Below are 13,950 nucleotides of genomic sequence, written 5' to 3' on the forward strand. Positions count from 1 at the left end.
ATGAAATGCTGATTTATTTAACTTAGCGCTGGTCAATTTTATAACCTTCTGATTTGGACCTTCATTATCTTCGCCCTTGTGCCAAATAACTTTGAGTATTTTGAGTAAATCACACAAGCAAGGTCGCGCTAAATTAATTGAAACTCACCGACTTTCCATTCATTTTTGTGATGACGACATTATTCATCCTGTAAAATCTAGGACAACATTTAATGTCGATACTATCTGGTTACTTAAGCTGATAGAATAAAGAAGAAAGGCTGTTCTCTGTGTGCTTTTTGTGGTTTTAGAGAAAGTGAAAATAAAAGCAATTATTCCTTAGCTGGGACTTGTGCAGAGGTCATTGTAGATTGTAGGTATCAGATCATTTTCATCAGAAAATTTTAATGAACCTGAACACAACGCAGAGACTTGCTGGGCATTCTATTGTAGGAAATGATTCGCAGTGGAGAGGAAAACTGTTTGAGAGCCTCCGCTCTGTTGCTGTTGATCTCATGCAGATTCCATCTTCACAGGCCTGAGGTAAGGGGGCATTCTTTCATTTTCGACTATATCAGACTGTTACTCCCCTGCAGGCCGAAAACACCAGCTTTCACAGCTGTTAGACATGAGAAGAGCAACTAGAGACACAAACACTTGCAGAAACATTCACGTAGAAAACGAATAACGTGCACGATGGATAGGATAGAGAGAAGAATACTGTCCTTTTAGTCTTCTCAAATGCTCATTTCCATTCAAATAAAACCGCAGTGAGCACAGAAGCACCCAGATGTATATAACCCAGAAGTAAATGAGGAGACATTAACAAAACACACAAGTTAAAGTCCTACAGCCTGCGAGTGTGTGATATTGTGCACTGGGTCATACATGGCGCAGTACACAAGTGGAGCAGGCAGAGTAGATGTGACCCGTTAAATGCTTCCTTTTCCCAGAAGGAAATCTGTCCAATCCTACACATCATCCCCTGAATCCCTGGTTGTTATGGTAACTAAACTGCGCCCGTGGCCGCAAACATGTCGCTGCATAAAGAAACGACATCGCTGCCATGTCTGTGCAGACCGGTGTGTGTGTGGGAATGCGCTTGGAAGGTCTACGTGGCCATTATGGGACATTTGACGTGAGCTGACAATACATGTGTGCATCGTGACGGAGCAGATCCTGACACAATGAGAACAAATAGCGGCTGTATGCTTATATAGACTGACGTGTGACCTCAGCTCGGCAAGCCAACCAAATAAACGAGGCCAATTTAATTTCAGATACGTGTAGTTAAGAGATTATGTTAGACTGGGTTCATGATGTAAGTAAACAAGCTACACAGATATTAAGGTTAGTGCTAATGTGCTAATATGTTTCCTTATTGGTATCCAAACCAACCAAAGCTAATGTAAGAACTGCAGCTGCACACAGACAGTCATACCTACACCCACACACATATGTGGACAAACTACTTTCACCAGAACCCACGAAAAGAGAACTTCCAGAGAGTTTAAAAGAGTTAAACACCTACTCTTGCATATAATTGCGTCATAACAGTGGAATCATGGGAGACGCTCAGAGGATACTATTAATCCTTTTAAGAATATTTTCATATCTAATATAAAGGTGTTAAAAAATGCAGGTCGTGGCAAAAAATGAAAACACGGGAGATGAAAAAAGGGTGATTTAACAAAACCAACATGAACGATACAGACAAGTTACTTACAAGTCAAACCGGAGGTTCTGTCGCTCTTCAAAGAAGTAGTCCAACATGAATTTCCTCACAAAGTCTGGGTTTAGCGTGTTGTCAATCACCTCAGTTCTGCCAAACTACACGAACAGAGGGGAAAAGTTGCATCACACGCTGGAGTCGCGGCAGAACTGATCTCATTTTTTGTCATTTTAATCATCCCCCCAAACTCAAACTTTAATTTAAAAATTCATTAACTTTTCCAGTCATACATATCCAGCAAATATTGTAAATCCCTGGTTTGTACAGCTGCAGTGAGACGAATGCACCCCAGCTGAAGTAGCGAGACGAGGGGGTCAAGTAGGCCCCTGGTTTGGCATTTAACTTCATTTATTAATAATGCATGCAGACGACGGCTACTCAGATCTCCGAATAACTGTGAATGATTGGAGCTGCTGGAATTTACATATATGAATATTTATGACAACAAAACACACGTCTGATTACACTGCAGTCGTATGTGAATACACTCACACAGGTTTGGGGCCAATGGCACAAAAACAAGGTTTCCTATCAAATGAAGTCATTATATTTATCACTGTGTGTAAGATGTAGGTTGGTGCCGGGGGGGTGTTGTGGTGCTCACCTCTCGCCACTCTCGGTTACCCATGCCTTGTGTGTAGAGAACGCAAACTGTGAAAAGAAAAAAATTCAAATAAATTTTACAGTAAAAAAATCATATTTTACCTCATCTTGGGCAAGAGTGGACTAATAAACATAAAAAAAGTCAGAAGTAGATGGAAGGACCAGGTAATCGCTGCTCATCACAGCCATCTTCATTAGCTTAAACCAGTTTCTTACTTTGAATATCCCAACAATCTTCACCTGCAAAAAGCCCACGCTGAATGTTGAATTATGTTTTTCCTTATGACATAAACAGCATATTCGGCTGTACTTCCCACTGCCTAAAGGCGTTCACACATCGGCCCAAGACTAACACTGGAAATGCTGTAGGCACCGTTTCATGAAGTACCACATAATAAAGCTCTTCAGAGCCGTTAAAGTAAACTTTGCAAATGAGCCGTGTGCTTCCTGTCCCCTGGCATTAACGCAATAGAGGTCATGTATATCTATACGTCTATAGGGAGAGTTTTCTCAGTTCTTTCACACCTGAGTCAGACCTGCCTGCAGCCAAACGTGCTCACACAAAGATCGACAGACGGACTGACTGACTTTTATTTCTCCGTTGTGTAAATAAAACTTCTAATCTGCAATTCTTTTGTCTTACAATCTCATGTTTGGGCTTCGTAAATAGAATTTTAATTACCTTTTTAAATATATTTGCTTCTAGCTCAAATTAAAAAACTCATCTTCTTTTAAATTAAATTAAAACAACTAAAAGTGGAGGGAATATAATTCGATTTTTGCTAAATTCAGAACCTGAGGATAAAGCTTCAGCAGGAGCACAAGCGCCATGGTCACGCCTCAGTTCTGTTTCTAACATCTGCCACAAATCTGAAGCAATTCAGAGAAATTCATGTGTGAAACAGACACAGATTCAGAAGAACAGGAAGAGATAATTCTACAACTTAATGCTTCAAGATGAGTTTCATTTTCGCTTTTATTGCATATTAGAAAGGGTTGTTAAATGCCTCGACAGATATGTTTGGACCAAAAAAAAGGTACAGTGGATCTTACTTGGGTCTGATTTGGAGAAGGTGTCTCTGTCCAGCAGGTTTCTGAGGAGACAGAGAAGAAAAAGCCAAAAACTTCTGTTAGCTATGATTGGACATGTTAACAGGTTGCATCTCCCTTCTTAACTGTGAGATCAGTGCCTCCAAAATCAAATCAATCTGGATGCCCATGAACACAAAACCCAGGATTCCTCTTGTGCTTTGGCACAATAACACTGAAGGACCCAGGTGCACGTGCTGGAAATAGAGCACATTTATTAAAGAGGTTTATTAATGCAAAACTTTCAGGATATTGAGAAGCGCAGGAGTCTTGGGAGTCATTCCAAGCACGCCAACAAATAACTCTCAACGCGTAGAACGGCCAATCAAATCAGAGAACCAGAATAGACCAGTCAAATAAGAAGATCCAACAGGGGAAGCAATCTAACAGAGAAGCATACCAATGAAACAGAGTGGAAATTTGACATTTGATGATTCAAATACTGGTGAGTGCCAGCACGTGGCAGCAAACCAGTGTTAAAATGGGCAAAATGGAAATCTCAAGTACGTCCAATAAATGACAAAGCTGCTCTTATCAGCATTTTTGTAACAGCAGTACAGTTAACTACATCAACTCTATAAGCTGGTTATAACATTCTTCCTGAAGAGACTCAGTGCTGCTGAGCCACCGCACAGCACAGGAGTGGACACCGGTTAATGGGCACACAAAGACTGTGAGGCTACACACAGCTGAGAGCACATCACACATGGTGGCCCTCCAAATAGGCTACTAGGCCCCCACCCCACTGTGTGTGTGTGTGTGTATGTGTGTGTGTGTGTGAGAGAGGTTTTCAGGATTTCCACTTCAGAGAATGATGTGAATGAGTCATCTCTCTCTCTCTTCTCTTTCTCCCCTTCCCTCTTTTCATCCAGAGGCGGGTGGCAGAATGTAAAGACCGCCACATCTAAGTTACAAGAAGGTCTGGGAAAGGTAGCCCACTAGTATAGTGCTTCTATTTTTAGAAGACTCTCAGGAAAAATAACGATGTATAAAAGAGCATTTTGCAGAAAAAACATTAATGTAGCCTAATCCTGAAGCTCCTTTTTTAGTGCTTCAGTAGAAACCTCTTTTTTTGCCCTTGTTTCAATAGTTTGTTATCTGCTCATCTACAATGTTACAAACGATAATCTGGAAAAAAATAGAAATAATATGAATTCCTGTAGTCATTTTAATATTTAGTAAATAGAGTAAACACAGATTCAGATCTGAATCTGAATCACACACATGCAGTGAATAGATCAGAACTGTTGAAATTCCAGGTGTAAAAGAGAAAGTTGGCATCAACAATTAGCTTTTATGTGCTTCAATTCGACAGCAGCAGCCAAAAAAAGGTGACGATGCCTCATCAGCTCCTGATGAAATAGGAAATTTGTGCATCAGTGTGGGGTCAGACACAGGGGTTATCTCCGCCTAAACACATGCGATCTGCTGACACACCTCCGTGCAAATGCTCAACGGGGACAGTATATCAGCGCCATAGGGACAGTAACCATGGCAACTGCTGCCACTCAACTGGGGCACCTGACTTTCTTGACTGACAGTTCTGTGTTGTTATTTCCACCCGACAAGCAAGCGACGCCGCTAGCGCAGCGGCATCTCTTCCCCCATCTCTCTCTCTCCTCTCTCACTCCTCCTTTCTCGGTTATTCCTCCTTTTCTTCTCTCTCATTTCCTGTTAATCATAAAGTCCTTAGCCCGATGGGGGGTTTACCCATCTCCATCACATTAGACGTGCTGAGTTTCCAGCTAAACAGCGCTGAAGTGCAGGTTATAAAAGCAGGTGCTTATTGTGTTCACCCTCCTTGCGCTGCTAATGACATAATAAAGTACTCTTGGAGAGGAAAGCCTGTAATGATCTCAGTCAAGAATGTTTCCTTCATTTCTTTTCAAGTTTTTTTCCCCCTTCTTCACAACAAAACACACAATTTCCCTGCAGCTTTCTCTGCAGTTGTCTAAAGCAGAGCGGGCGTGCAGGCTAAAAGAGGGATATTGTTAGAAGCGGAGCCCTCGCTGAGGAAACTGCATGAAAATGACCAAAAAAACCGCAAAGACAAAAGCTGGACTTGTGCTAGCTGACCCGCGACATCGATCTCATGCACATCTGTCTGCAAAACCTCCCAGCTCAGCTACACTACATACAACCTCCCCTGTACTGTATTCCAATTCCTCTCAGGTTTTCTACACACGCTAAAACTCCTTGACATTTTGACTCTCCTTCATTTCTACAGAACCGTATATTTCCATGCCTCTCAGGGGCACCGGGTTTTCTCAATGAGAGCCTGCAGCATCAGGTCCTGTTCTCCTTTCTGTCTGACTTGTTTCCCACCTTACTCGCTCTCTGTCTACTCATCTGTCTTTTTCAGTTTGACCGTGACCTGAATAAGCTGCACCACCATTGCACTGAACTAGATACTCACATCAAAGATAAGCGTGTAGAGAAGCAGACGGAGAACCTGGTGACTGATCTATACGTGCCACTTCAACCTGGCATCTATAGATACATGTGTGGCAGCCTGTAAATCCTTTTTGTAGTCGGCCAAGTGTCTTTAAGTTTGTTCTTGAGGGATTTTCAGCCTAGTCTTCCAGTTCAGTGAGATTGCAGCTCTTCTGAGGCCTGTTCGTGGTTTTCCAAGGCTGTCGGGGTCAGGAGATGGGGAAGGCCATGGCGACACCTTCCGCTTGCGCTTCTCGAGGTTTTCCATCATCGCTCGTCTGTAGAAGCCATCCTCTTTAAACAGGAGATGTGCGGGCGTTGCAGAAGAGTCTGACACCAGTTCAGACGTCCTGCCTTCCTGGAGGTTTTGCAGTCAAACCGGGATTCTGAGTTGCTTTTTTTAGCAGGTGTATGAGCGGTCCTCTCCGATATAAACCTTACCTTGACCCCACTGTTTCTGGTCGCTGCTCTTTCTTAAGTACATTTCAAATTGAGGAAATGGCAACCTGAAAACACTTTGCTATCTTCTTATAGCTTTCTCCTGCTTACTTGGCCATCACTCATTTTCATTTTCAGCGTGTTAGGAAAGTGCTTCGAGGAACGCCGGGCTGCTGATGGTGGGGATTGTCACCCGTCACCCTACGCGTGCGGATTAAGGGATCTTGGTCCGAGTTTTCTGACAGGTCACATCTCCTGGGCTTCCCATTCTTTTGCAGGGGCCTGTTTTCCCTTTTTCACCCCAGAGCCACCCGGAATAATGTTGTATATTCCTGATTTTAATCTTTAAAAAGAGAACTCGCCACAGACACAAACCTTCTGGCCTATTAAATCTTCTTCTGGTTTGTCTTCTGTCGCTAATCCTCTTCAGCTTCAGTATTAGTTTCTCGCACTTTGGGCGTCGCTAACAGAATCCTGTTTGTCTTATTAATCTTTCCTAAAGGTTAATCACACAACCACGGTGACCTCAAAGCTTAAAGGCTGAGGTGTTGTTGAAAAGGCCGTTCAAAACCAGCATCTCTGCCACCTGAGAGCAGCCTTTAAATACAGCAAATGCAGCTACATTTTACCTGTCGGGGTCAAATCGGTGATGTTTTCCTCTCATTTCCGTAAACCTGAAAATGATCTATAAATATGCATATGAAAAAAGCACAACCTTGTGTGCTACTTGTGTGCCCCCTATAGAATCGCGATGCTGTGCATTAACTTCCTAATAGAGGCCCTATATCCTTTTCACCTTCACAGGGGGGCTGTGTGCCTGCGTGTGTGTCTGTGCTTAGCAACAGACCAGAAATATTCCTGAGAACATGTGGAGCGCCAGGACTGCACTGAGCATGCTCAGATGTTGTCAACAGGTCGCTGAGCACAGTGCTACAGGTGCCTGCACCTTTCTCTCCGTTGTCTTCTTTCTGTCTTCTGTCTTTTCTCTCTCGCTTCCTTCATCATGTAGATTGAACATTTTGCTGGTAACCCCCCCCCCCCCAAAAGACAAACACAGTCTTATTCCCTCATCTGTCGTCCACTTACACATATTCAGAAGAACAGCATCAGCATCTTGTATTCTCTCCCTGCTTCTCTAACAGGACTGCCCTAATTCTTCTTGACAAGGCCTGGGAGAGCCAAGAGAACATCTCCGTGTGTGCGCACGTGCACACGCACGGACACACTGGAATAAGGCAAGCCACTATCCGTCTACACTCACCAGCAGAGTAATCATCGCTCATAAAAAATGTAGAATATGTAAAAAGTCATTTGATGTCATGGAAGAGAGCGGCGAACATCTCCGCAGAGCAACCAGGGAGGAAGACTGAGGTCTTTCTCGATAATGCTTTCAACATGCTAAAGTTGTGTGATGGAGAAGAGAGAGACGCTTAGACGTGCACGTCGAGGCCAGGGGCTTCCACATGAGAGAGAGAGAGAAAGAGAGAGAGGGAGAGAGGGGTGGGGGGGCAGACTGGGCAGGAGGCAACATCCCTGAAGGAACAGGCTATGTGACCAGGCTGGAGATGACTTCATTAGAGAAGCCAGATTCTCCCCCTCTCTCTGTCTCGGTATCCCCAGATACAAATAGCAGCGTGAGGGTGACTTACTGAATAATTAAAAAATTTAGTCGACATCTACGATCGATGTGTGACGCAGGGTCGGGGGGGCATGCGTGTACCTGACGTACGAAATGACTTCTGTCAAAAGATTCCACAAAAAGGAGCGAGGATATTGGAAGCAGCGTGTGCGCGCGTACGTGCCTTTGAGCCTATAGCGCCAAACGGCACCAACAGATGAGCAAGACAATGGCAGCAGCTTGAAGCCTCTGTCTCGCTAATGGACAGCGCCACTGCGCTCCCAACGTAAAACCATTTGCACTTCCTGCTGTTGGTAACCGAGGCTAACAGACAGGAGAAACATGGCAGCGGCGGCACTGTGCATCCTTTTGTGACTTCTTCTCATTGAACCGTCGCACAGCGGGCAACCCCGAGTCCCCAACAAAGCGATAGCTGTCGGAGGAGATTTCAATAGGACGACTGCGATGCCAGACGCATGCAGGCCAAAAAGGTCAAGGCAACAGCTTTGTGTCGCTGTAGCGAGCGGGAGTGAGCGACCTGGAAATAGATAGCATGCAGTGTAAAAGGGCAGAGTTTACGGATAAGTGGTTTTGCTCCTTACAGTCGGTGCGCACTTCTGATGAGGGTTTAAAAGGAGTGCGGCGTGGGCCTCGTGGGGGGGGGGGGTCACTCCATTTAATTCCAGTCATGTCTTCAAAGGTGGAACATGTGTTTCACCTTATAACTGCTTTAAGCTAAAGCAATTGCTCTCCGTTCTGATATATTCATTTCTAATTGTTCCTTATTTGCTCCTCACGTGATAATAGATCATAATATGTGGGTGTGTTCACACCAGGAAAGGCAACGGTTCGATCGCCTGCCGAATCTCTGCTCATTTGACCTTGGAGCGGTAATAAGCAACAATAAGAGTAACAATCGAGACTGGTGGTTTTCCAGGTGTGTGTTGACACGGCGGTCTGTCATCCAGCGGCTCTGATCCTCAAACGAGCAGGTGCAGGAAGAGACCATTTATTTACATTTCTTTATACGTAATCATGGTTTTTGGGACGTCCTTTCTGAATCCAACTTAATTATACATGTAGGATGTATGATTTCAAAATATTTTGAAGAGGCAAATGCTCATTTGAACATTTAAAAAAAACGTACTGCATCTTCTAAAATATGGCGTAGGAAGAATAACATGAAGAAGAAACGCGGTAACGGGGCTGACGGACGTTGTGGAATCTTTGAGCGTTGCAAACCACACAGCTGCTGTGTTATTACGGATCTGACAGTGTGAGCGTGGTTAGTAGAGCGAGCTCATATGTAAATGTTACACTAATCTGTCCGGTTTGTTCGGGAGCATGTGGTCGCGCCGCTTTCAGCATTAATGTGACACCAGCTGATGAGCAACAACAGTGAAGGAGCCGAAGACATAAACGCTCCCAGGGGGAGTCTTCCTCCATTGTCAGCCGATCAGCGTGTAAAACCGAGCTGTCGGACCAGCCCATCTGTCACGGGAACTGTAGCCGCACCATCAAAAGCCCCGCGGAACTTCTGTTGAGAACTGCGACGTTACTCCAAGGTACTGCGTAAGGACACAAGGTCTACATGAAGAAAATAAATCAACCCGAGACATTAGCCTAAACTCCAATTACGTAAAAGGGCTTTAAACTAATGTTGATCTTAATAAGGAATAATTACAGTCACAAGACCACTTGTGGCTTCAAGCCAGCCATTCTAGGATCATTGACATGGACAAAGATTTACTTGTTAGCTCGTTTTTAGCTTCTAGGCAACCGTCTGCGGGCGAGACGATATTCCCAGTGCACTGTGCAGCCGAACACCAGGTCACGTATCCACGTTAACCTGCGGGAACTCTCAGAGTCCAACCGGGACAAAAGCAACTCAATTTTTCATCTAATCCTCAATCCCACCACTACAATAAATAAAAACCATATGTTTAATTAACTTAACTCCCACACACGAGTACATTCTGTACTGTGTAAAAGTCTGTTCTAGAAACTGGAAAGGAATATTTTCCTTTTGTGTGTGTCTGTGGGTGAGTGGGAGGGTGTGAAAAATACCGGTCACAGCCTGTGTGCTGGTCTGATCGATGGCCATAATGGAATATTTGGTCTTAAGGCCATTCACAGCGGAATCCCCTGGTAACACCAAAGTGCATCAGGGAAGAACTTATTCTTCTCCGACTGGCGGGACCGTGGGTGACAAATGGCTCAAGAATATGCGCCTGCTCTTTGATTCCTCTTACAACTACACACCACATGCCAACGTGGTTTGATGAGTGCTTCTTTGTATGCTGCAGTGGGGGACAGTTAGTTACATATTGATTTAGGCTGATTCCTCAGGCTTCGCTATCGATCGGCTAAATCTCCCGAGGTCTTTGCCGGGTTGATGCCGGGGTCTTACTTTACAGCCATTAGAGCATAATCTGACATATAATATAACAATATCTGACTTCATTGTGCATTTCATTCTCTCTGGAATACACTGGGGGAAGGGGGGGGGTGATTTCTGATAATGAAGGAGAGGATTATGAGCAAGATGAAGTTTTTACCGCATGCTGAGGATGCTGTAAGGCTAGCATCTCACTCCATTACAAGCCAGCAACTACATTACAGCGAGGAAAACATTTCCTCACACGTAGCCACACTGAGCCACAAACAAGACTCGTGTGAGGCGAAAAACTTGTTAAAGATGTGTATTCAGTCCAAATATTGACATAACTGTGTTTAGAACAGGGCCTGGGAACTTCTTCAAAGTATTTGGAGTGATAACAGCCGATCTGGCGTAAACAGATCCGCCCACCCACAAACAGTCGGGCTTAAAAATCGTTTGGTACAGATGTGCTTACGTGCAGCTGCGTATTGGCAGAAAAGTCAGAATAAAAAGGACGTCACTGAAACTCGGACGAAGCTGGTGGCGTTCAACAGAAAATCCTGACATCAGCTACTGGTCACATGACCAAAGAATCTATCCAGAGGTGGGAAAACACGGCATGACCTTTAACCCCTGGAACGCCATGATAATACTGTTGTCATATCGGTGTTTTTCCTACAGATTCTAATGATCCTAATAGTCATGTACAGCAAGCAGCCTCTGTGTCTGCAGTGAAACGTTCTCACCCCCCACACACCGAAACTTTAATAAAAGGAGAAACCATGGTGATATCTCACACTCCAAGAGTCCACACGGAGAACAACGAACCATTAAAAACCCACAACATAACACAAACATGATGTGAACGCACGCGTCCACGGCATTCCCACTCCGTCTCCAAGTGGAGGTGGGAGGATAGCCATTAAAACATGCACCACCCCAGGGGGCCATTGTGACTCAGACATTAGCAAATCCTGACAAACATGATAATATACCGCGCCGTCTCGCTGTTACCACGGAGATGGCACCAAAAAACCACCCAATGTTGGCTTGTTTCAACTCCTATGTATTATATAAGCACTGGTTAACATGAACTTTTAATACAGAAAGGGGTGGGGGGGGGGGGGGGGGGGCACCTGAACACCTTTGTTGAAGGGAAAAACCAGAAGACATAGATCTGAACAAAGTTCAGTTATTTCTGTACCAGCATCTCACACGGACCCCCCCCCCCCCCCCCCCCCACCTGCAGAGGAAAGCCCCCTTACATGAAGACCACATCAGGGTCCCCGACGTCTCCGTCTCTCCCCATCACGTCACACCCGCATGGGTCCTCGCGTCACGCTGCCTTCGCCTTGGATGCAGCGACCACGTCCCCTGTCAAAGAGCCCCAAACAGGAGCGCCGAGGCCCCCCCCCCCCCCCCCCCCCCCCAGCAGAGCCACGATGACATCATTCAGACGGCGCTGCGCGAGGACACACGACTGCGGAAATTCCAGCAAAATATTTTGACGCAACACGTTGCTTTGATGTTTGCTTTGTTTGAGTTCCACGCCGCGGCCAAAGCCACGCCCACCTCATTACGAAACACGCACTTTTCTTTCCGTGTTTAATGTAGTTTTCGAGCAAACAGAACTAGTTTATGCAAACAATACTATCAACTAAAGTTGCACCCAAGGGCAGCTAAACTCCACAATAACTTCTTCTCACTCATATTGTGCGTGCGTGCGTGCGTGCTCTGGTCTAATTGTGGGGATTGTTACACCTCAGAGTAAATAACACCTTTTCCTTGTTTCTCTCTCCTGTTTCACCTTCACCAAAGTAAACTTGGACCCGGAGAACGTGCGGGCGTCGAGCGCGTTGGAATAAAGCGGCGTTCTCTTACCTGCAGGACACCGTGATTTCAACTTTGGTGGCCGGAATCGAAGCGTTCAGCGGGTCGAAGTCGCCGATCGACGCCATGTTTAGGAAAGAGTTGTTCATCCTGGCAGCTCGGCGCCTTCGCTTTCCCCCTTCACTCTTTATTTTCCTCTCCGGTGGCCCAGCCTGTTTTTATGAGCAGCAACACAGGAGGAATGCGGGAAGTTGCGTGTGCGTGTGTGCGCGCCGCAGCCGCGAGAAGTGGAGCAAAGGTGCAAAAGAGAGAGAGAGGGGAGAGAGAGAGAGCGTGGACTGTGATGTCACTTCGGTCTCCTCCGTTTCTCCCTCTTTGCCTCCTCTCGGGTTCATTTCAGTTCATTTTTGCTTCATATTTACTGGCTGAATCATAACGACCAAGGTGCAATGAACGGGGGGAAACAGAGGAAACTCTCTGCGTGCGCGCCCCTGATGCGCGCTGCAGAACTATGGACAACTTGTCCCACGATGGCTGCGTGTTCGCTGCCTGATTCTCAATCTGCACGTGATTCTCCTGTACAGAGCAGCCAAATAAACGTGCAGCAGCCATAGAAGGTGCTCGTCTGTCCGGTAGCATCTGCTCCCTTCAGGGACCCGGACTGATTTGAGCCCCCATCTGAAGACTAATAACGCACGCGTGCGTTATTACACTACACTACTTCCTTATTCACCCACCATCCTCGGGGTCAAAGGGAGCGTTGGAGCCAGTGGTCAGTGAGGGAGCGCCATTAACACACCCTGTCTATCCCAGGACACACACACCTGTGACTACAAAAGCCATTTAAAACGTCCAGTCGACCCAAGGAGCCGGTCTCAGGACTGGGAGGAAACCAGTCTGGTCTAAAGTGGATTTGCATCGTGGCCATTAGCAGCAGGCACTCGGCACTATTCATCAGCCCCACCAGCCCCCGGGGGACCGACCCTACTTAACCTGTAAATGAGACTCCCAGGTTTTTTTTTTAATTTTTATAATGATTAAGCCACCGCTTATTGTGTGTTTGGAGCTCTTTTTCCAAATCAGTCAAAAACACATCATAGAACAAAATATCCCTCTCAGCTAATCTGGGTTCGTGCACGTTTCCGTTGTCCGCGTAGCTTCAGATTATAGCGTTACACCTTCGTTTCCACGCACCAATCTGTGTCTTCGCCGCGCCAGGACGATAAGAATCTGATTTAATGAACTGAGATGGAGACCCTCCTCTGGCAGAGAATAGAATGACAGCGTGATGAATGTGAGGGGGAGAGAATGAGAGTCACATCAAGAGGACATTTTGTGTGTCTCCAAAAGTGTCACACGTGGAAACGATCTCCTGTGTGCCTGCAGACCCGCCCGAGAGAAGGCCTTCAGTACACGTTTAAGTGCAACTATATGTTCATGCAAAGTGCCCCAAACTGACCTGGCGACACACACTCGCTCTGTGCGTGTGTGTGTGTGTGTGTGTGTGTGTGTGTGTTTTAGCTGAGCATTGTGCTGAGAGTCACAGGAATTTAAGATGACATATCTGAGCATTACTCAGTTGGTTTACTGGCAAACGCCGCGTCTCTAAATATAGCTGTCTTACGGACACACGCAGCGCCACGCCCTGGGCTGGATACGCCGCGCCGAAGCAAAAACACCTTGGAGGCACCTTTGGGCAAACATCACGCCGTCACCCCGTAATCAAATGGGTGGGTGTGTGTGGGTGGGATCAGATGCAGAGGTGGGAGGATGAACGGGCCGACACCGAGACAAACGCGGGTCAGGGATCATCCTGAGAGCTGCGGATGTTTATCCCGGGACCACCAC

General features: G+C 45.8%; 1 protein-coding gene across 1 annotated transcript in view; it reads right to left on the minus strand.

Moving 5' to 3' along the window:
- LOC101074159 (copine-8) overlaps positions 1-12,395 on the minus strand; it is a 36,907-nt gene extending 24,512 nt beyond the window's left edge. The window contains exons 1-4 of the mRNA XM_003977538.3: positions 12,154-12,395; positions 3,368-3,408; positions 2,316-2,362; positions 1,706-1,809 (exon numbers count right to left, since the gene is read on the minus strand). Of these exons, the coding sequence (XP_003977587.1) occupies positions 1,706-1,809; positions 2,316-2,362; positions 3,368-3,408; positions 12,154-12,251 (290 nt within the window). The 5' untranslated portion in view covers positions 12,252-12,395. The remainder of the gene's footprint in view (positions 1-1,705; positions 1,810-2,315; positions 2,363-3,367; positions 3,409-12,153) is intronic.
- Between the last annotated feature and the right edge of the window lie 1,555 nt (positions 12,396-13,950).

This window comes from Takifugu rubripes, chromosome 18 (genome assembly GCF_901000725.2).
Source record: "Takifugu rubripes chromosome 18, fTakRub1.2, whole genome shotgun sequence".
NCBI lineage: Eukaryota > Metazoa > Chordata > Actinopteri > Tetraodontiformes > Tetraodontidae > Takifugu > Takifugu rubripes.